General features: G+C 33.4%; 3 protein-coding genes and 1 long non-coding RNA gene across 4 annotated transcripts; 2 read left to right on the forward strand and 2 right to left on the reverse strand.

Moving 5' to 3' along the window:
* Positions 1–1,453: 1,453 nt before the first annotated feature.
* LOC130442794 (THUMP domain-containing protein 1 homolog) lies at positions 1,454–2,588 on the forward strand. The gene has a single exon (XM_056777149.1). The coding sequence runs from the start codon at positions 1,520–1,522 to the stop codon at positions 2,456–2,458; it is 939 nt and encodes a 312-aa protein (XP_056633127.1). The 5' UTR covers positions 1,454–1,519; the 3' UTR covers positions 2,459–2,588.
* Positions 2,578–8,452, reverse strand: LOC130442790 (COP9 signalosome complex subunit 4). Its single transcript, XM_056777146.1, has 6 exons — positions 7,742–8,452; positions 7,601–7,680; positions 7,283–7,510; positions 6,420–6,861; positions 5,970–6,232; positions 2,578–5,241 (listed from the first exon to the last, which is right to left on the reverse strand). The coding sequence occupies exons 1-6, from the start codon at positions 7,822–7,824 to the stop codon at positions 5,108–5,110; spliced, it is 1,230 nt and encodes a 409-aa protein (XP_056633124.1). The 5' UTR covers positions 7,825–8,452; the 3' UTR covers positions 2,578–5,107.
* Positions 8,444–18,844, forward strand: LOC130442787 (triokinase/FMN cyclase-like). The gene is made up of 6 exons (XM_056777142.1): positions 8,444–8,785; positions 10,107–10,567; positions 12,465–12,798; positions 14,756–14,968; positions 15,807–16,074; positions 18,516–18,844. Exons 1-6 carry the CDS (start codon positions 8,566–8,568, stop codon positions 18,775–18,777), a joined length of 1,758 nt encoding a protein of 585 aa, XP_056633120.1. The 5' UTR covers positions 8,444–8,565; the 3' UTR covers positions 18,778–18,844.
* Positions 9,967–24,321, reverse strand: LOC130442796 (uncharacterized). Its single transcript, XR_008909800.1, has 2 exons — positions 24,251–24,321; positions 9,967–11,071 (listed from the first exon to the last, which is right to left on the reverse strand). It is a non-coding gene; the product is annotated as an uncharacterized LOC130442796 (long non-coding RNA).
* Positions 24,322–24,325: the final 4 nt, after the last annotated feature.

The raw sequence follows: 24,325 nt of genomic DNA on the forward strand, positions 1-24,325 counted from the left end.
CTAAAATACTTTGATAAAATATTCCTCCACATGTAGTTAAGATATTACAAATATTCTAGAACAGGGGTCTCCAAACTACGGCCCGACAGTGCCATCAATCTGGCCCGCGACGGCTTAAAATTAATGTCATCAATCTGGCCCGTGACATCCAATATTTTACTGCTGTTACTATTGCTGTGATAAGTTTAATGGAAGAAAATAAAAGCACAATGATAATTACCCACTTTTATTCACTTGCAAGGTAAAATTTCGATGACGCAGAAAACTCAACTAAAGTATCTAAGCCTGAATATATTTATAACTAATAAAAAACAAATATGAAATAAATCCCAACGAATAAAACAAAACCAAAAAAAACACTAATGACTTATGTTTGTATTTGTGGATTAATTTTACTTGTACCTATTAAAAGATTTAAGATGCTCATCGGTCAATTTAGACCTGTAAACATTCTTTGAGAAAATCATCTTGGAAAACGTGTTCTCGCACAAATACGTTGTATCAAAAACAGAAAATAACCCACTAGCAAATTTTATAAAATTCCAACCAAAATGAATTTTAATATCTGTTTTTAAACATGTATCTGCTCTGTAAATCGAAAATTTCCATTTGGAGTTCCTGTGCCAGGATTTCAATGTCACAATCAAAAGGATTTTGGAAAAGTTTAATTTCATTCGCCATTACATCGAAGTCTGAGAAACGAGTATCGAAATTTATCTTAAAGCACTCGAAGTTTCGACTACGGGAAATTTAGTATCTGTGGTGTGGCTAAATGTTTCACGTGTTTTAAATTGTGTGAATAGATTCTCATGCTCGCAATAAGCGTTGCTTGAGTTTTTCTGTTTAGAGCCATTTCTTAGTATATAGATAAGAACGCACAACATACACGACGAGGGTCGTCGTGAACGTTAGTCATGAGTGACGTTCTCGCCGCGATCACAACGTTCGTAGTCACTATATGGAACGCCCAAAAATGTATTTCCCCATGCGCCGTGAACTATTAATGGAATCCAATATAAAATTTAAATTCGGAGTGGTTCATGAGTTTAAAGAATCCGCATATGCTAATTTCCCAAATTTCTGTACTTGTTAGAAAATAAATATTTATATAAATATAAAATAAAGATGAAGACAGTTGTGAAACATGATAATATATAGCAGCACAGAAAAATAATGTACTAGGGTTTTGAAGGTTAAAAAAGGTTAAAGCGAGAAACTGAAGATTCTAGATTCTATGCTGGTTTCAAGGTTCAAGAAATATAACAATGAAATAAAATAAAAACTCAATAGTGATCTAGAATTTTTTAACAAACCTTATTAAGCTAAACTTCTTAAAAATACGTATTCAGAGATAAGAATATTTGCACTGGAAGGATCGATAAATTATCATATGTATATATAATTTACCCTTAGACTAGGAAAGAAGAAGTCTTTCCTTTAAGAATTTACCCAAAAAAAGAAGTAGAAGAGAAAAGTTGAGGTTATTGGCAATAAACAGCTTTAAAAGTTGTTCAGAGATATGAGTTCAATTCAAAAATCAAAATATAAGAAGTTTTATCGTAAAAATAGTAAGGCTAGTATAGATGTTAACTTGAAAGGCTTTCTATGCAGTTGCAACAACAGAGAAAAAGAATGTGTGCGAGAAGCATACAATTTATTGAACAAATACGCAGAATTACTTTATTCCAACAATTCCAAAGTATTAAATAATGCAGAATTGTCAATAGAAGATGAATTGCAGATGGAAATATCTGGATTGAAATCTGAAAAGAGATTTCAACAAGTGGAATCTGGTGCAAAAAATTTTTTATTTATAAAGACGACATTAGAAAATCCTGTGGAATTGGCACAGAAAATTATGACAGATATTAAATCTAGTGGCGCTAATCAGACACGTTTTTTAATAAGACTAATTCCTATAGAAGTCACATGCAAAGCATATGTAAAAGACATTAGTATTGCATTCAAACCTCTTTCACAAAAATATTTCAAAGATGAGCCCACTACATACTCCATAGTCTATAATCACCGAAATAACGACAATATAAATAGGATTGAGTTAGTACAGGCAGTAGGTGCAATAGTGACTGAAACAAATTCTGAAAATAAAGTGGACTTGAAAAATGCAAATGTATCCATAATTATTGAGGTTATAAGAGGGATTGCATTAATTGGTGTTATTCCTGACTTTATTAAATATAAAAAATATAATTTGATGTCTATTGTTGAACAAGACAATATGCCAAATAAATTAGAAGATGGTGGACAAGAAAAACAAGGTACACATGCATTAGAAAATGTAGAAGATAAACCTAATTTTACAAATATACTAGGGGATGAAGGACAGGATAAAAAAGATAATCTTACAAATCCATTAGAAGATGTAAAAGGGGATAAACAACAAAACCTTGCAAATACATTAGAAAATAAAGAACTTTTAGAAGCATCCAGTTGTTAACATCGAGAAAAATTAGTGCCAGAACATTTGGCACTATATCAAAAACATATATGTAATTGTTATATGTTAATTAGATTTGTGATTTCTAATTGACATTTCTTGTTTTGGTAATAAAATAATTATGTCAAAATGAGATATTTATTTTTTTAATATAAGTATCATAATCACAATATCATAATATTCCTAATTAATTTATGAATAAAATCAACATTTAAATGAACATGTTCCATATTTCTTTCTTTCTAGGTGGGCCTTTTTGGGAACGTAAGTACTTATCATGGCCGGATGTTAGTAATTTATTATTGCTATCAAAAACAATAAATATACTTCTAGCTAATCAGTCTGTTACACTTCCTTTTATTTTGTCATAAATTGTACTGTGGACCATCTTAGACATAGCAAAACTTAAATCTAAATAACGAAACTACCTATTAACAAAAATTAAGTTTTAACATGCAACTAGTAGAAGTCCAATAATTTTTAGTAGGCCTGTAGTTGCATTCTGAACATAAAAAATCTTCGACGTCTTTCTTGGTTACCCCAGTACACTCTTAAAACCCTGCACCATCTTAGGAACTCACATGGTGGACCTTTTGCTCACAGAAATGTAGTAGTAATATTTGGGGCTGGATATTAATCACAAAATATTTTCTCATTTAATTTTCAGAAATCTGTACTAAACTACATATTTGTTTGCCTGGTGCATCTAATTTTTGAATTTGTGAACGCCATGAGGAATATGAAGGTCTTATAGTTCTTTTTCCAGCATTTAATTGACCTGTCTTTTTTACATGTACTGAAATTTCTTCTGTTGTTTTTGAAGTAAACGTTACCGGATCACCCCGATTATGTTACTTGTTTCTTCTGAATTCAGGTGATCTGTTCTAATTAATTCACTTCTGTTTTTTGCATAATTTAATCTGCATTATGCCGACTATAATTTTTTATTTTGGTTTTCTCTCTTTTTTCCTTTTATTTCATTTAAATAAGCGGAATTATGAATTTCATACTGTGAGGTTTCGAAAGGATAAATAAAAGGTTCATTTAAAGTTATAAAAATTGTTTTAAATGTTTCACTTTTTCACTACTACGTAGCCATTTTGAACTATCGTCAATGGAATATATACTTTTCCTAAATATGTTTTATTTAAATGATAGATACAACGGGTAATGTCTTTCAAAGATTACAGGTCTTAATTTATCAATATCAAATAAAAGTTTTAATTTGGGTTTTTCAATTTCAATGTATGGCAATGGATTATTAGCAGCAATATTTATTTCGACTTTTTAATTCTTTCTGAGAGATTCTTTTCGAAAATTTAGGTTTAATTGTTATTATTTTCTTCATATGCAAGAAAATTTTTAAAATCATCTACCAATTTTTCATTTTTGTTATCATAGTCATTATTATATAGTTCTTCTGATGTGAATCTAGTTGCTGATTCTGATATCTGAAATTACGATATCTATTATTATTAATATTACTACTTCTATTCGGAATATCATTAAAGTAAAGTCTTATATTAATCAGTTGACTTGGAAATTATTATTTCTGGGACAGTTGAAATGATTTCTATTATTATTAAAATAACAACAGAGCAATATCAAACCTCAAAATTTAACTAAAACCAAAGAATTGATCAAGTAAAGCACACATCTCAAAATTTTTAAAGCAGATAAATCTAATAAAGCTGTTAATTTGAAATCAAGAGATTATAATGATAAAATGATGAGACAACTTACACAAAAATTGAACAAGACCCTACGAATTCTTATCAAATACAAAATAATGATATAATTTTCCTTCTATCCACTGAACCAATGACATACTGCAGTTGATACCATGCTAAGCCCGTTTGTCTTGTGCTTTGATTACAACACTAAATTACATGGAATAACGCTTGTGACTTTACCATCAATTCTCTACAAATATAACAAAACCTGCTAGGAAAAATGTTGCAACTCCCGCGCGTGTGACTTGCCATTTTTGTCAGTAATTACACAGAACTTGCTATAAATCTTTCTGTTTATAAATACAGACCAATTTAACGAAGAAAAATTTACTATTTGCGAATAAAAAAGAACATATTTAAAAGTGGTAATTGATTGAACTGTCACCAAAATCATGTAGGCCAGTGTAATGAATAAACAACTATTATTTACTTTTCCATAATTTTTTCTTTCATGTCTATTCAGCTGATACACCCAGAAAAAACTTTGCCTCACCTGATTAGATAAGATCTCAAGTTATTTGCTTTTAAAAACCTCAATGCTTCTGAATTTATGATAATTTGCTCAAGTTACAATAGTAAATAAATAAAAACCAAAACAAATCAATAAGAAGTCTTCAAAGGTCAAAATATCCATCATTTAGAATACACCTAATAAAAAACTTTTGTAAAGTTTCCCAAATATTAAATAATCATCTAATTTCTAATCACTGTAGTAGACCAACACCTCTAGAGTTACAAGTAAGTACTTGAGATATTTTACAAATTTTCTATCTAGAAATTACAAGTTTAATTATAAGAGAAAAAAAAAATAAAATTACAATCATTTTAAGCTCCATATTAAAGTGCAGTATTTTAATTTACAAATAGAGTAGCATTTAAATAAGTTACATACATCCACAATCGAAAATAACAATAATTAAGACACCATTTGTTCATCCATGACTTTCAACATCCATTCTGGATGATGTTTTGATATACTTTCAATGATAGAATTTACTTGATAACACAAAGATTGAATCTGCTTATCCCATTGAGGAAGCGTCTCGCGTGCTATAAAAGAAAATAGATATATGATAAAGGCTGATTTAGAATTTCATAATTCATTGGTGACAAAAACAATCAAGACTTTCTGATGCGCAAGTTAATGTAAAAAGTAAAAATATATACTTTTCTAAAAGTTATTTTTACTGACAACAGTTGAAGCAACAAAGATTTACTTTTTATTGAAACAAAAAAAATGAGTAATGTAATCTACCAGTTTTCATACTTGCATAGATCAAATATCTAAAGCTCATAACAAAGAGGAGTTTGAAACAGATTGATAATCAATATCAAATGTATATATGAGGGAAGGAACCAGGCGAAGAAAAATAATTATTCATAGAAGACAAAAAGTTAGGAAAAAAGACCTCAATATAAAAATGAAATACAGTTGGAACAAGTGGAGAATTTCAAATTTTTAGGCGTGGAAATCAAGAAATCGTTTTGAGACAAGTTGATAACTGCATCATTATTGTGTGCAATTCATCAATCAATCAATTATTAGAGGAAGTTAGAAATTCTACCTAGGGAGTTATAGGTATGTTTATGTTTTTGTTGCTATGGCTTTATATGGAAATAAAAGAATTGTAAAAAATAAATAATAATTTTCGTCTACACGACTTCATCGCTACTGCTTTTAAGTTTTGCAATTGCACATAAATGGTTGTTTGTCGATAGTTTGTATGAAAATTACAGGAAAAATGAAATGAGTGGAATAATCAACTTTGAATACTTACTTTCAAAATGAACAATTGAATCTATCTGATCTATGTAACCATTCATTCTTCCTTCTGTAATCATCTGACTAGCAATTTTTTCGGCTTTTGAAGGAACAATTTCTAATAGTGCTCCCAATTCCTCAAAACTTATATTATTGTATAATTTGCTAGCCGACAGTAAATTATGTTCAATAACAGCTCTATCCAGTATTGTAGAACCGTCAATGGTAGAAGCTTTTTGATGCGGTTGAAGTAAAGCCTCAAAATCTCTGAGTTCAGATCTAAAAAAAATTATTTGTATATTCAGTTCAAAAATTATGATTTGGGGTGAAATAATTTGTACTCATTTCATATTCATTCTTCTAGATTCTATATATTAGAAAATGCTTTTGTCTGGTACTATACTATATTTTTACATTCATTATGATATATATGACATAAATATACTAACAATATTGATAACTTTACCTTCTGATTATTCGTTCCAGATACATTTTTTCTAAAATAGCGACTGCTGGCAATTGTTGACATCTTTCATCTTTAAACAATGTAGCCAACATTCTAGATCTTTGTTGACCTGCAGATGCCAAAACGGTGCATACCAAAGCATTTCTTAGAGCAGTCATTCTTTCATCTTCGTGAACAATGGTCCTATAAGATAATTCATTATATCTTTGTGCAGCTTCTATAAATTTTCTACGGTAATCCAAAACTCGAGCGTAGCATACTTTATAATAAATTTGAAGTTGCTCATTACGAGATTCGGCTTGAAGAAGTGAAGCTCTATTTATAAATGCTTCAGCTTGTACTGGATCATCATTTTCTAAATACAGTCTGGCAATTTTTAAGTATGTTTCAAGTTTATAATCAATTGGATACTGCTTCTGCCCTGTTTCCAAAGGTATGCCAACTAAAAAAAAAAGATATATCATTGTCTATTTTATTGAAAAAAATATAGATTTCAATTCTGAGATACACGTCATAAAAATACATGGTGATAATTCTAGTTCCCCTAGGCGTCCAAATATCTAAAAATTTCTCCTAGACGAATCGGCAGTAAAATAACGGCTATTACTCTTTCTAATTGGTTGTTGGCGAATTATTCATTCCAATGTGATCATCCCCTTCAGCTGAGCTTATGCCGTAAAAACCATGAAGTTTATAGTAAACGGTCCTTAAAGCTATGGGATCAACGGGCAGAGTCAAGGATGCTAATAACACAAAAATACATTTTTTGTTAAGTAACTAGTCTCCCAAATTTGGACCTATTTATTCATGTTTCAGGCCCACTGTGGTGTGGTGTATTATGTAAGAATCTTAATGAAACTTACCCAAAACAATTGCAGCCTCTTTCCACATTTGATTCCTTTCATATATATGTGCTAAGTGTTGTCTAATACTAGCTACCTGTTCTTCAAAAGATATTACTCTGGGCTGTACCTTTTCTAACATAAAATGTGACACTGGTTTTGATACATCATCAGGAAGTTTCATCAAATGCATACTAATTTCTGTCAGAATCTGGCGGGATATTACCAAGCTCACATTCTCATTGACAACTAAAATATATATTACATCTACATTCAAAGTAACCGAACAGAATTAATAATTTCTAAGCTCTTAATTTACTGTATAAAAACTGTACATACTAGCTTCTATAAAAGTTTGTAAACAATCAACTAAGTCATCATCACTTTCTTTGAAAATTGTATCCAGAGTTGCTCTGTACCTGAAATATAAATTAATAAAAGCATACACATGAAAACCTTACAATTATATTGTGTACATACTTTTCAGCCTGATCTTTGTGAGATCCTCCTGAAGCTATTATTCCTTGTAACTGCACACGCAAATTTATAGCTTTACTGCACATATTTTCTAACGTTAAATGGTTATACAATTGTCTCAATCTTTTTTACTAATTTAACCACTAATTAAATATAGTTAATTGAAAGTTAAATCATAAACTCAACTCAATCTGTATAAAAATTTTTAAACAAATTCTGTGATTCGCAAATCAGAAGACATATGTCAAATATATGATTATGTATTGCCCATAGACTTAATATTGAAAATATAAAGTGGAATGAAAGAGAGTGAAAGACATCTGTTTACCTATTTTTGCAATAGTATTAGACATTTCTATTACATATATAGGTTTACCTACGTATATCTTTCTATTCTCTATTAAAACTTATCAATACCCTCGTTATGTTTTGTTAGCCAGTACGATTTGTCAAAATTTTCATTCCTACTCTACCCAGGTTGCTCTAAGACTCTACCCACGTCCATTCTTAGATATCAGGGCCGCGTTATGATTATTTCAAACTCTTAAAACTCGGACAAAATGAGAACCACACCACTCTATAGAGATTGGTTTCTTTTTAAGACAAACCTGTATGTAAGATTGTGGTTTATATATAATACTGGATCAAACCAATTTCAATAAACACCACAAACCACCTACTTTCGGTGATCCGTGAGCACGGTCTTACAAATCTGTTATAAACTTGTATGAACTACCCAACTTTTTCAAAATAGAAAAAGAAGAAGACATCTTATAATTCAAATTTTAAACAAATCAAAATATACGGCAAAATTTCTTCATTCAAATATGGATTTTAAAGTTCTTAGCAGTCACGGAGCATCTTTAAAAATAAGAAATAGTCTAGTTGGAGCAACGAGTTTAAATCAGGAAGTAGGATTATTTAACTTTGGAAATGTAATTGTTCAAAAAGACTACACAGATAACGATTGTGTACGCATTATTTCAGGAGGTCCTTATTATATTGGCGACTTTGTTGGGAAAGGAATGTTGACTGCTGCAATTCAAGGTAAATGATCTATTATATGCAATAATCCAAATCATCAATAACTTGAAATTTAATATATAACTCGACCAAATTTATAAATTAATTTCATCATGAAATTTTTTGAAGTTTATTATAATTACTATCACTAGAATCATTGTGTACCTTGAGCAATCATTCTACAAGAATAACTGGAGTAGTGCTTCTTATTTTTTTTGTGTTTGAGTGCAGTGACAATACAGCATTCCAATTTCTTTATGATTTTTCAATTTATCAAGGGCTCCAAATTAGTGGTGAAAGTAGCATTTTACCATGCCATGTGTGCCACCACTGCCATTTAAGCTTTGCTATTTTATCCATGATGTTATTTACTTTGGTACTTTTACATATATCAGTTTTGGACATTTTGCCAAAATGTTACACAAATTCTTTTCTTGTCCTTTGTTCTGACAAAATTAATAATTTAGAATTTGATTTTAATTCATTGTTGTCTGTGCTTATCAGTATTGTATTGATACAAGTCATAAGTTTTTAGTCCATTTCTATTCCAAGCTAAGTTAATAAAAATAGTATAATTTTTTTAGAAATGTTTTCTTCAGATTTTAACATCTTCACAGTTATTCTATTTTTTTGGAGTTTTCAAGGTATGATTTAGTTGAGAGTTATTTTAATTTCAAAAAGCAATTTTTCAGAATGATCTCCTATACTTGTATTTAGGATGCGTTTTTTTTGAGGCTCTCTAGGGATTGTAGATTTGAAAGTTTCATATAATATGTTTGGATATCCTCAGCAATTTTTTTGGAGAAAAAACTAATACACCAGGGAGGATCAAATATAAACCGGAATTTTGCTATAAAAAATTCTGTTATTAAGTTACAGAGCTGAAAATTTTCGCAATTTTTCCAGACAGTCTCCATCATGTTCCATACACTTTTCGTAAAAATCTTTCAGCTACTCATGTAAAGATTCGAGCATAAAGGATTCTCCCTCCATATTGCTTATGAATCGCAGTCTGCCCAATGCCTTTTGTTAATGAAACAAATAAATAATAATCGCATGGTGACAAATTGGGACTATAAATAGGGTGTTCCCATGTTCCCCAACCCAATTCGATCAATGTTTCCATAGTAAGCCAAAATATAAATGCTTTGCGATAGCTGAAAAGAAGAAATTAATCGAAAAGTAGAGGGTGGAGAGAAGTAAAGTTAAATTTCAAAAGAATTTATTATTTTTATATTTTTATTAGTCTAACGTACACAATATAGTTTGTTATAAACACCACTAAATGCAGTTACCTATTCTCTGAGGTCATTGAGAAGACCTATGTCTTTCTAATTTGCTATAGGTGACAATTTCACAGCTCCAGCATCTAGCATCATATTACGCACTCTACGAGAACTCTCCAATAACCATATTATGGGAAGTCTAGTGATAGTACCAGCTTCTTCGGGATGTACTTTAAACTTTGGTTTGGCAATTGAAAGAGCACTAAATGACAACATAGTAGTCAAAATGTTGACGGTTTCCGATGATTTTTTTAATAATCAGCAATCGAAGATGTCACAAAGAACATTATCTGCGGTAGTTTTGATATATAAAATAGCAGGAGCGATGGCAGCAGCTAAAAAGTCCTTGTGCGAAATATATGACTATTGTAATAGGATATGTCAATATGTGCAAAGTATGGAAATAGAGTTACCTCATCCTAATATCACGCCCAATGCAACGTGTATTTGTATTGATGACCCATTTGGTAGTGATCTACCAACAACGGTACGATCAGACCATTCACATGAAACAATTAAGGTAAGTCGAATTTGGTCTACAAATAACCTCCTAACATTAAGCATGTAATAATATAGTTCGATTAATGAGGACGTATCTATATTATGAGTAGATTTTTATTGGGAACGTGGCAAGGAAACACCAAAGTGGACTAACTGAAGAAACTTTACTCTTGAGCAAAAATTTATATTTTTACATACCTCGTATACAACTAACAAATTTTGATATCTGATGAGTGCATTCGAGGTTTTAAACCATGCACAACCTTTTAAGAAGATTAACTATTCTTCATAAAACTAAGAATAAAAACGTTTCCCATATGGTTCCGACTTAATTGGATACTGACTTAATTATATATATAAATTTCTCTAATTTCTTATTTCTTAAGGGCCCTGTACACGGTCAAATTATTTGTCAAATATTTGTGATATGCTTTCCATCTACAGCTCCAATGCAATTATCAAAGTTCCACGAATTTCCAAATTGTAGCGCCAATATTTTCCAACTTTCTTGTGTTTCGGGTATCTGAAACATAAAAATACTCATTATTATTATGTAATATGTTTATATTTATTGTTTTGGTTTGTATGAATCGTCATCAAAACTACCAACATCAACACAATCACATTTGACACCTTCAGCATCTATTATTCCTGTACGAATAAAAAAGAAGAAAAAGGAGGACTTGCAACATGACTTGATGATAACAATTAGCCAGGTACCAATTCAGAAAACCTGAAAATGAATATCAAGTGATGGCAAGAAACTGGGCCTTTAAACTAGAGCCCATGTCTGTAGAACAAAGAAGACTGGCAACGAAATACTCTTTGAAGGAGAAGAAGAAGGAAACCTTCATAGACATTATTGATCCGTCTCAGCCAACACTCCTACAATTTGTAAACAGCTTTTATTCACTTTAAATTATATATTTTGTAATTTTGAAATGATAATGCCGCTGAGGGTACGTGGTGCAATGCTGGCTGGAAATTTTAGATCTTCAAAATCGGCGCCACTAGCCAGGTACCTCAAGGTTATGGATAATCTTTGAGAAGCTGGTATAGATTTATGCGTAACGGTATCCTGCTTTGCTATGCGAGGACTTGGCAATGTTAATAAATCTTCAATTGTTTTATGGTCCATAAGCGGGAAGTTTGCATAGTCATTTGGTTCTGATCGAACTATTTCCCGTAACAAATTTTCGTACGTATATTTCGACCACTCTCTAGACCATTGACGACCTTTTTCTTCATACACAGGGCTAGTGTCAATGCCAAAAAGTTTGACAAACAAATTTAACCGTCTACAATGCCCTTTAAACTAATTAGAGTTATTTTAATTACAAACATACATCAGTTTGTAGATAATTTTATTATTTTTCATTTACATATCTATCTATTTGTAAAAACCCAACCATATTCAAGAAAATGTGCCTATCGGGGTAGTTTCGAAGCTCTTTGGGGGTGATTGCACCCTTGGATGAATGGGGCTTTTCATATGTTAATTTGAATGACAAGACCTAATACTAAGTTGGAATTTCTGGAACCGTTGGCGATATTCATACTGTATACACTAATACTAACACTTATACTGTCTGACATGCATTTCCATAACCAAGTTATCGTCTTCAGAGACTGAATGTAAACTAAAATCTAATGATTTACCTGTTTTATACTTGGTGGCTTATTGGTGGGAAAATTTAGTATAAAACAGGTAAGTCAAGTTATTAGATTTTACAATCGGCCTGTGGCTGGTGTAATTTTAATAAATAAGTGAAAATATCGATGAAACAGGGAGCAAAAGAGGTGGCAGTACGAAATCCATTCGAACTGTTTAGAATCTCAATATTTCCGAAAATTTTTCCTTTTTAGTTGATTCTTATTGGTTTGTAAAACATTTATTAAAATATCGTTGTTTGTAGGTACCCTTGGCAAATTTAATAAGCATAATTGTGAACGAGAGTAACTACAGAATCGACTATAGGAAGGGTATCGATGATACAAAATTGGAACTTCAACGTGGGGATAAATTGGTTATTTTATTGAACAATAACGCAGTTATCTCTAAAACTGAAGAAAATATTTGCGTTAAAGATATTTTAGATTATTTAATAGCATTGAATATAAACATTGTGAGATTTTACGTGGGAAATTTTATAAAATGCCATGAGAATGCATTGTTAACTATCACCCTAATGAAAGTTGAAGATAAAAATGTTTTGACGTATTTGGATGCTAATTACGGAAGTATACCAGGTGAGTCCAGTCAAGATGCTTCCATAATGATCAGGCGCCCATCTAAACCTTTAAAATCATAACATTTCCCTTTCCAGTTTTTTATTCAACATTTCATTGAGGTAATTGTTTAAGTAGAGCCACTTTATGGTAGGCTAAATGACATACCTATCTCTTTGATTATAAAGATTATCATCCAGAAAAAGGTTTGGTCCCACTACATGTCAGTTTACCAAAAGAGCTAGTGGAGAATTTGAAATAGGCGTAAAATAAGTTTCTGGAGGATACAAGATGGGACGAAGACCAATAAATATATTATGCTTTGGCTGATGACCCAATCTTGATAGCCGGAAACGACGATGACCTACAGCGCCAGCGGTTACTGTATCGGTTTCAAACAACAACCTTAATATGCAGATATCTTTGGAAAAAACAAAAACAATGGTACTAACAAAAGAGCCTACGAGATGTAAACTAGCTGTGAACGATAACCCCATTCACCAGTGTATACAATGTACATACTTAGAAGTCGAGATTACAATCGTCAGACATTTATCATAATAGGTACGAACCCAAGTAAATAAGGTCCCAAGAATCTCTGGTTATCTGCGGTACCTCACCTGAAAAAACAAATATACCATGAGGTATTGATATCTAGTTAGCCTAGACCAGTTCCATGCATAAACAAAATATTGAGTTACCGTAGCAACGAACAATAACTTAAAGGGTTTTCCAATAAGAGGTGTTATTTTGAACAGCCCGCCATATCGGTAAATGTCACTTTTAAAGCTGTCAGTTTCTGACATTTGACAAGTAAAAACTACGCCATTAATGAATTTGCGTTCAACAACGCATTGAAATCATTAAAATTCGCTATGAAAATGGTTAAAGTTTGGCAGAGACGGTTCGTAAAACTATAAAAGTAAAAAAAATATATTCGAAGTAATGTACGATGGCAAAATGAAGAATGATTTAAAAGAAGCGACTTTTAAGCAAAATAAGACAAATGTGTAGTGTGTAGTCTAAGAAAATATATCACATTAAAGTGTGGCGCTATCTATGAGGTGCAAAGGACCTCATAGAGACCTACAGTTCTCTGTAAAGAAATTCTACGTAAAGAAACTACGATTAATAACAACAATCAACGTTAATTTAAATAATAACTATCCTATCATTTAAGCTGGACCAAATTACATATAGAAGCCTTTAAAAATGATAAAATAAATAGAATAAAAATAATAGTAGGATTAAATCCATTGGTAAAGGAGGAGGATATCATAAAAAATGATAATCTGAGGTCGAAAATCGCGATTTCCAGCAAAATTACAAGTTTTATGGAAAAGGTTGAATAGCGAAGTTGTAGGTAATGAAAAGATGAAAAAATTTCGTTTTTCGTTTAAATTGTAAAGATTTTACAAATAACTGAAAATTGCCCAAATTTTTTGTGTGAAAAAAGTATAAATACAAAAGCTGTAGATGTTTTTATTGCCTACAACTTCTCTATTTTTCTACAAATAGAGATAAACCGTTTTCACCCTTAAAAACTCACTCCCTTTCCCTTCCTAACCTCAGATCGGCTGTAAATTGTTTTTCCTCCCATTTCTATGTTATCCTCCTCCTTTTCCAAAAAGTTTCATCCTACTATTATTTTTTTTTGGTTTCGAGAAATTCATCTTTATTGCTATGTAAACTACACGCAATACTGTTCACAATTAAAAAATCTGGGATAATTTCATTAATGTCCAATACTCGATTCACCATAAAATCCATCCGGAAAATTATGTGAAGCTCCAAACTTTCCCTAAAACGCCTAGAATATCCTGAACTTTACACGAGTTATTTTTTCCATTACTGTGTCGAAATCTACAAGCTGATTCAAATGTCCCCATAAATTCTTCAATTTTCAACTCTCTATCTCAAAAAAAAAAGTTGTTAATTGTTAATTAAAATATTATTCTTTGATTGTATGTATCTTTAGGTTGGCCGAATGTGAATCAAAATTCAAGATCCTCCTTAACGACTGAAACTAACATAACGGGCAATTTGAGAAGGAAAAATCGCTCGGAACCGCCCATTCGAGGACCGCAGCTGAGCGAGCGAGCTACCAACACTTTATATTTCGCAATACAGTTCGCTTGCGATGCATTGATCGCATGCGAGAAACAACTAAACGTTATTGATTCAGAAAGAGGTTTGTCAAAATTTTTGACCGCGCACGGTCCCTTCATTTTTCTTCTAGCGATTCATTACCATTTTTTAACCGTATCCTCGTAGATTAAAAATACTTTTCGGTAAACTACGTAATCATATAATCTGAAACCAAGTTGGAGGAGGAAAAGAACAACGAACAATCTGGAATTAGTTCTATTGCCGAATAGAACCTGTATGACAATTTTCCAAATATATCTTCATCGAGTTCACTAATATTAGAGCCGATGCTCTGTTTGGAATCGTCGTTGTTACTCCTTAGATTATAGACGGATACCAAAGAAGACTTTCTGGCAGTGGAAGAACAATTTTTCTGTCGCTATGGATACTCCATTATCTATCTAAACCAAACAGAGTGTACCGATCAAATCGCTTCGACTTTTGATTACGAAGTACCATCTTGAGTCGTCATATTTCGCTAATTCAGTCGCGATCGCACTTGGCCATACGATGAAGGATGACATACCCCGAGATCCAGGCATCCTCGGATGCTCGAATCGTTTGGAGCAAAGAAATGCTGAAAAATTTCCCTTAGAGCAACGTAGAACGGTTAACTCTGAACGGCACAACGTTCGAAAGAATCAGGGAAACCGATCGCGGTGCAATGCGAGCTCCCATGGATCAGTCGTCAACGTTCAAAACACCCAACGATTGTTTGACGCGTTCAAATCACATGTTTTGGAGTTACCTTTATCGGAATGGAAAAAATGCTTCGACAGTTAGTTCAAACGCGTTGGTAGTAATGAAGAATGTTCAAAACTTGAGTAGCACACCTCCTAGTTGTTACTTACATCAGTTGTCATCTACTTTGTCATTTACAGATGATGGCGATACCGGAACAAGAATGAAAACAGTCGCAGAACTTTTAATAAAGCGAATGAAACAAGATAAGTTACTGTTGAAATATCCCTTCACGTTTTTCGAGTCTATGAGTAACTTTTTGGAAAAAAGTCTAGGCGGCACGAGCGGTTGTGTATATAGTATTTTATTCGAGGCGGCTGCCAATAAATTTGGAGAATACAATAGTTTGGATGTAACGCCGGAGATGTGGTTGGAATCATTCGAAGCAGCCGGAGCCGCACTAAAAAAGTAATTCCATTAGAATCGTACGTTTCGGTAACAAAATCATCTTTATGTTTATGGGCGGTTACTAAAAGTTCTACTAGTTCCTTTCTTATTTCCATGGATCCCCTTTATTTTTAATAACAGCCGTAATTGTTCTGGCAGTATTCGGGAGTAAAATCATCCCAAATTTCTTTTAATTCCATGACAGTTCTAGCTGGATTTGCACGCAACTCTTGTGTGGGATATTGTTGTCTGAGAACCGTTTTAAGGCCTTTTTTGACTTATGGCATGTTGCTCCATCTCGCTGAAACATAAAGGCTTTCCCAGGGGTTAAACTTCTCTTTTTGGCAACAATGATTCTTCTAAAATATCCAGGTACTTTTCAATATTGACAATTCCGTTTATGAAATGCAGTTTTCCCACTCCTCTTGCAGATATAGAGCCCCACACCATCTCAGATGCCGGAAATTTTATTTTCCGCTTCAAACACTATAGCTGCTATATTACCAGCGGTTTCTTATTGGGAACGTGGCAATAAAACACCAAAGTGGACTAACTTTAATATATTTTCCGAGTTTTCGGATATTTATGTATTCACCGCCTGGGGAGCAGGATTCTCGGTGGTTTTGAGCAGTAATCGGGAGTAAAATCATCCCAACTTTCTTGTAGTCCTTCTTCTAATTCCATGACAGTTCTAGCTGCTTTTTCATTTCATGCCAAAGTCTTTCTATTTGGTGATAAATCTGGACTACTTGAAACCCACTCTAAAAGTGGAATATTGTTGTCTGAGAACCGTTTTAAGGCATTTTTTGACTTATGACATGTTGCTCCATCTCGCTGAAACATAAAGGCTTTCCCAGGGGTTAAACTTCTCTTTTTGGCAACAATGATTCTTCTAAAATATCCAGGTACTTTTCAATATTGACAATTCCGTTTATGAAATGCAGTTTTCCCACTCCTCTTGCAGATATAGAGCCCCACACCATCTCAGATGCCGGAAATTTTACTTTCCGCTTCAAACACTATAGCTGCTATATTACCAGCGGTTTCTTATTGGGAACGTGGCAATAAAACACCAAAGTGGACTAACTTTAATATATTTTCCGAGTTTTCGAATATTTATGTATTCACCGCCTGGGGAGCAGGATTCTCGGTGGTTTTGAGCAGTAATCGGGAGTAAAATCATCCCAACTTTCTTGTAGTCCTTCTTCTAATTCCATGACAGTTCTAGCTGCTTTTTCATTTCATGCCAAAGTCTTTCTATTTGGTGATAAATCTGGACTACTTGAAACCCACTCTAAAAGTGGAATATTGTTGTCTGAGAACCGTTTTAAGGCATTTTTTGACTTATGACATGTTGCTCCATCTCGCTGAAACATAAAGGCTTTCCCAGGGGTTAAACTTCTCTTTTTGGCAACAATGATTCTTCTAAAATATCCAGGTACTTTTCAGTATTGACAATTCCGTTTATGAAATGCAGTTTTCCCACTCCTCTTGCAGATATCGAGCCCCACACCATCTCAGATGCCGGAAATTTTATTTTCCGCTTCAAACACTATAGCTGCTATATTACCAGCGGTTTCTTATTGGGAACGTGGCAATAAAACACCAAAGTGGACTAACTTTAATATATTTTCCGAGTTTTCGGATATTTATGTATTCACCGCCTGGGGAGCAGGATTCTCGGTGGTTTTGAGCAGTAATCGGGAGTAAAATCATCCCAACTTTCTTGTAGTCCTTCTTCTAATTCCATGACAGTTCTAGCTGCTTTTTCATTTCATGCCAAAGTCTTTCTATTTGGTGATAAATCTGGACTACTTGAAACCCACTCTAAAAGTGGAATATTGTTGTCTGAGAACCGTTTTAAGGCATTTTTTGACTTATGACATGTTGCTCCATCTCGCTGAAACATAAAGGCTTTCCCAGGGGTTAAACTTCTCTTTTTGGCAACCATGATTCTTCTAAAATATCCAGGTACTTTTCAGTATTGACAATTCCGTTTATGAAATGCAGTTTTCCCACTCCTCTTGCAGATATCGAGCCCCACACCATCTCAGATGCCGGAAATTTTACTTTCCGCTTCAAACACTATAGCTGCTATATTACCAGCGGTTTCTTATTGGGAACGTGGCAATAAAACACCAAAGTGGACTAACTTTAATATATTTTCCGAGTTTTCGAATATTTATGTATTCATCGCCTGGGGAGCAGGATTCTCGGTGGTTTTGAATCGTATTTTTGTAAAAAATTTTGTTCAAAACTCAATATTCAAATTTTAATCGTCTTTTCTATCATAAAGTTTGTTTTTTCGTGTATATGTTTCCGTTTCTAAGAAATTTCTTACAAAAAATTGGACGAACGTAAATAAACGAAGGTCATTGGCGTTCTAAACGTCCCGACTCCCGAAGTTTCGACGCGCATATATTGAATACTTTCGGGCAAATCTTGTAAATGATAATTTTCAGGTATGGAAACATAAAATATGGCGACGGTACGCTTTACGACCCGATATGCAAATTTTGTGAAACTGCCAAGCAAGAACTAGAAAATTGCAGCCACCCCCTCGTAGCTTTTGGTAATGCGGTGCAATGTTGTGAAGAAACGGTTAATATGACGAAACGAGATAAAAATTATCCGGATCCAGGTGCACACGCCCTTGGTATTTGGATTAGAGCCGTATTTGAGGGAGTTAAATTGAAGTGGCCTTTAGATGCAGTGTGTCTATAATTCAGTCAAAAATTCATACATTTTTGGTGGTTTATAAATATAGGACATACTTTTTTACCGAGAAAAATCTTTTTTCCACAATTTGTCCATCTCCTTCTATAGGTTATCCTGAAGAGTCTACACTATCTAGAAGATTTATTAAGTACGAGATTCGACTAATGGTTACCGCGGGATAAACAAATAAAGTTTGTGAACTTATTTGATCGATTTTAGACATTATTATCTCCAGTTTTACCGCGAAATTACTTTTCAAAAAGTTGCCATTAAAAGAAGTGCGAAAACAATGTCTTTATTCACAAAATTTCAACATCTCCTGAACTCTAAGAATACTTACGAATTATTCCGTGAAACATTCGTTGTATTCATGAAATTTGACTGTAAAATGTTTATTTCTAATCGAACAATTGAACTGCATTTTGTACTTATCGCAATTTTCATTTTGGGCTATTCCGCAATTCATGAAGCGTTTACGTGGTAATAATCTGGTCACCCTCCCTAAAATTTATAATTTGGACAACGATCGACAGTTGTGGAAAGTCTCCAATGTCTACTGACCGATTTGAATAGAAATCTTCGTCGCTTCTTCGAGATCTCAACAGACTCAAGGCTGGTTACTCTTGTCTACGCACTGACGCCATTACAATCTGATTCTTCGTCGTGGACGTTGTTTACTGAGTGCTTAAGATGCCTCCGACAATCGTGAGTAAAACCGATCGATACTCATCGTGAGATCTGTCAAGTTTACTGACAAAACATTATGAGTGATGGAATGATAAGGAAATTGCTGAGTGCAGGGTATGACATGTGGCTAATCGGTCCAAGGATCTCATCAAATCTTTTCAATGGGAAACTCTAGATCATCCTCCCTACAGCCCCGATCTGGCGCCTACAGCGACTACCATTTGTTCCTGCACTTGAAGAATCTCTTGTCTACGCACTGACGCCATTACAATCTGTTTCTTCATCGTGGACGTTGTTTACTGAGTGTTTAAGATGCCTCCGACAATCGTGAGTCCCGCCGATTGTGAAGTACGGGCTGTTATACGATTTCTTAGTGCGTATTCATCGTGATATCTGGACAAAACATTATGAATGATGGACTGGTAAGGAAATGGGTGAGTGCAGGGTATCATTTTGCTGCATGACATGTAGTAAACTCTAGATCATCTACCCTACAGCCCCGATCTGGCGCCCAGCGACTACCTGTTGTGAAGAAACACCTGGGCGGTCAGCGTCTTCGAGACGATAACGAAGTCACAACAGTTGTGATACAAGAAGACAGGCGACAGAATTTTATGAGGAGGGTATTCAAAAACTGGCGCCACGTTATGACAAGTGCCTCAATATTCACGGAAATTATGTAGAAAAGTTTCATGCCAAAATAAAATTATCGCAATTTAATTCCAAAACGGTACTTACATAAAAAATATGCCTCGTATATTAATAACAAGTGGGGTGGAGTTTTAAATTGAAGTGCACTAGTCTCGATCACATTTTGGGTTTGTTAACGAAACGTTGCAGTGGCGGCGCCAGACATGTGCGAGCTGTGCGATCGCACAGGGCCCCGCGCCTCCCGGGGCCCCGCAGGGCTGTCGATCTGTCAGTATTTTTCAGAAAGCTGTGAAGGTTTTATCTAATATTTCCCCTATTCTGAGGATCCGAGGTTATTTTAATTTTATACTTAAAAATAAATATTTTCTACACGGTTTTAATGTTTTAAAGACTGAGAAAGTATGGAATCAAACTATGCTACTGCTATTTTCCGGGGAATGGCCCCCCCTAACTCACCTCGCACAGCATCAAGATTCATAACGTACTTTTTAATCAAAAAAAAATACAACGTTTGAATTGTTACCGCTTACAAGTTTCCTCATTTTAGATTATATATTCTTATATTATATTTCTTAAATCTACGTTACTTATTTCACGGTCTTAACTAGTAGAATGTTAATGTTAATTGCCAACCAACGATTATTTCAAACTTGCGTCTCGGGGCAAGAGCCAGGGAGCCTGAATCGGGTGGCGCCGACAGTTGTCGGTACCTGTCGGCTCAGATCTGTCTGGCGCGCGCTCACTCAAATCAAAGGGGGTACGGCTGGTTGTCTGCGTACAGGGGATTTGAAAACTTTTTGAGTTCAAAATGATTTCCCCTCACATTTTATTCAGACTTCACATTTTTATGAGAAAATTAACAAATTTAAAAGTTGTTACAAGCATTAAGAGTTGTTACCAACCTTTATTCTTGGCATTATAGGGATTGTGACAACTTTTACTGTTCATTTTTTACACGACCAGTTGTTAATTTTCTTATAAAATTGGATAAAAACCGAACAAAAAAAATTTTTAAACATACCTCCTGCAAAGTAATATGTTACTTAGCAGGATGGCAGTCCTAAGTCTGCATAAAATGTGAAGGGAAATAATTTTCAAGTCAAAAAGTGTCAAAGTCCCCTGCACGCAGACAATCATCTGAGTGAGTGCGCGCCAGACAGATCTGAGCCGACAGGTACCGACAACTGCCGGCGCCACCCGATTCAGGCTCCCTGACTCTCGCCCCGAGACGCAAGTTTATTTCAATTCCACATAATATGTACATCATGCTCTGGTAACTATAATGAGAGTGAAAGTTCACTACATACTCTTATTTCCTAAACTCATCAGAGGGCGCAACACAGCTCCGCGATTGCGCATGGTATACAATTATTTATCGATCTATCAGCTGAGAGGTACAGCAACAAGTTTATTATTTCGTTATTACTATTGTGGTTATTATTGGTGTTTAGTAAATTGGATAGTTTGATTTGTGCGTTTATAGTTTTGTGTTATTCTTTCATTATTCGGATTCCGCCATTTTTTTGTGATTTTAAGCTTATTGATTAAGAACTTTTTCAACATGGTTTTTAACTGTTGCGTTAATGGCTGTAACAATTATAACAAGGATGCCCAAATGCATATTTTTCCAAAAGATCAAATAGTAAGTAAAAAAATATGCCATTAACTTTATCCTAACGTGCATGTCTTACATTCTTGCCCATGCCAGGGTTTATATTTTGGAGAAATTTTATGTGGCCTGAAGTTAACAATAACAATGGTTAACAAAAACGGCATAACATCTGGCATGCCTATTTTTGCTTATATTTAAAGGTGTGAAAAATTAAGTCAACATAATGTTATATAGGTATGTATAGTAATAATAGTTCACAGAAGACAGGAAAACTAACAAATAAAATTTTGTTGTAGCTGTATGATATTTGGATTAATGCAATTGGCCGAGAAGACTTAAAGGTGAAGCCTATGGAAAGAGTCAGAAAGTCGTAGCGTATTTGTACTATTCACTTTAGTGCAGAAGCCCGCTATGTTGGAACCAGAAATAAATCGACCTTAAAACAGGATGCAATTCCTTCTCTATTTCTTAATGCTTCTAACAGGAAAGAAGGTGAGTTTAATCAATTTCCAAATCTATTAATTATAAATTTTTCTCTTTTCTTTTCTCTTTCTCATGGATATCAGTGATGCAGTAATACTAATAATAACTATAAGTATTTACAATAAATTAAAGAAATATGTCTTTTTACAGTTTCTTCTGCCAAAATGGTTAAACTACGCTCAAAGCATAGTTTATCAGAGCAAATAGGTTCACCTGAAGTAGAAACAGTTAACATCTCCATACCATCAACTTCAAAATTGATTTGTGAAGAAGTTTTACCAGTTTCTTCATCTAAACTTATTACACCAGAACAATATGCAATCCCAGGTCATGATGTGTACTCCAACAAAAATTTCAATTAAGTTTTTTTGTAAAATAAATGATAAAAGATATATAGATTAAACAAAAACGATTTTTAATTTTTAGGAAATTTGATAGGAATTTACAGAAGATGTTTTTCGTTGTGAAGATCATGATACGTTCAAATCGTTTCTTTATTATGTTTCCAAATTTCATTTATTTGTATGGTTGAAAAACATTAATAAGATTGTGAAAGGGAAACAAATAGTAGAAAAATCATCAGATAAGATGAAAATATATGCTGCACAAAAATTTGAAAAGCAATTAAAATATTCAAAAAAAATGAAAAATCTCAAATGTTTGAATATAATTTAAGTACCTATCTAGTTATATACTTAGTGTTAATAAAAATATATTGTAGGGAAAGTATTTTATTTTTGCTTTTCGTAATCCAAATAACCTGAACATTGATTTGAACTGAAAATTTTAAACATTCCGCCAAATCTTTAGTCGTTGCTGTTTCCTAAACCCGCAAGGTGGCGCTAGTCGCAATGTTCAAATATAATGTGAACAGTTTCCTATCTATCCCACTATCCTTTATCTATGTAATACATATACACATTTTCTGACGGAGATTGAAGTAGTTGTCACCGCAAGGGCACGTCGGCAGACGGTTTCTTTCACTTAGGTAATTCATAAACTCCTAGGCGCGCCTCTTGTCGTTGGTGTCGCTTTAACTCGCTGCTCGTAACTTTAATCGATCTAAAGTTGTAAACTTAATAGAGTCGAAGTCAAAAATCAACCTCACTTATCATTTTTACCTGTATTGTTGTTTTTTTTTTATCTTTTTGATATAGGAATACAAACCCTTACAGGACCTAGTTGCTGATATATGAGATATTTAAAATTTTCAAATTTGATGACCTTGATAAAGTAATATTCTGACAAAAACAAACTTTGGAAATATTTAACCAGTGGCGCGCTGTCAGGGTTAGTTGTCACTATTACCTCCCTATTTTTTACGCCACTGGAGCAAATACCTTTTATAATTTTGTTTTAAATTGCCCGATTATTTTTAGTTGAAAAACTAATAAACTTTTATGAAGCTAAAATGAACGGCGTTGAAGAAAATCCGCCAGCTAGCGCCGCCACTGTTAATAGGGCCTTACATTTTACCAAATGAATTAAATGGAGCAATTTATACGCGCTTTCTGGAAGAAACGTTGGATGGATTGTTGTTGTTGAATTGTACCGTTAAATATTAGACATCACATGTGGTTCCACTGCGATGGGGCATCTGTTCATTTTGCTGCAGCGGTATGGAATTACTTGATAGGGGTGGACCCAATTGTTGGCCTCCTAGATCACCTGTTTTAAACCCTATCGATTTTTTTATATGAAATCCTTAGTATTCGAAACAATAATCGAATAGAATTTAAGCTGAGGCAGAAATCATTCAATCTCATCCAGATTTATTCTCAAAGACAAGTTTTTCAATGACAAAACAGTGTAATAAGTGTATTGAGATAAGCCAATAGTTTTAGCTCCATAAAAAGTTATTAGTTTTTTAACAAAAAATAATCTTTTACAGTATTTACAGTTTTGAACAACGAATGAATAAGTAAAAAATTAAATTTCTTCAAATAATAGCAAATAAAGGTAGTTTAAACAATAATAAAAATGCATTTAAGACTATATGAAATTTTGTTTTTTTTTTTGTGTATCTAACCTAACCTAACATCTCACCTGCACGCCTGGACAATAATAATAAGTCTCTTTTTAATCGGCATTCCCGCACCTTAGTCCGATCTGAGAGTCGAT

This window comes from Diorhabda sublineata, chromosome 4 (genome assembly GCF_026230105.1).
Source record: "Diorhabda sublineata isolate icDioSubl1.1 chromosome 4, icDioSubl1.1, whole genome shotgun sequence".
Classification (NCBI taxonomy): Eukaryota; Metazoa; Arthropoda; class Insecta; order Coleoptera; family Chrysomelidae; genus Diorhabda; species Diorhabda sublineata.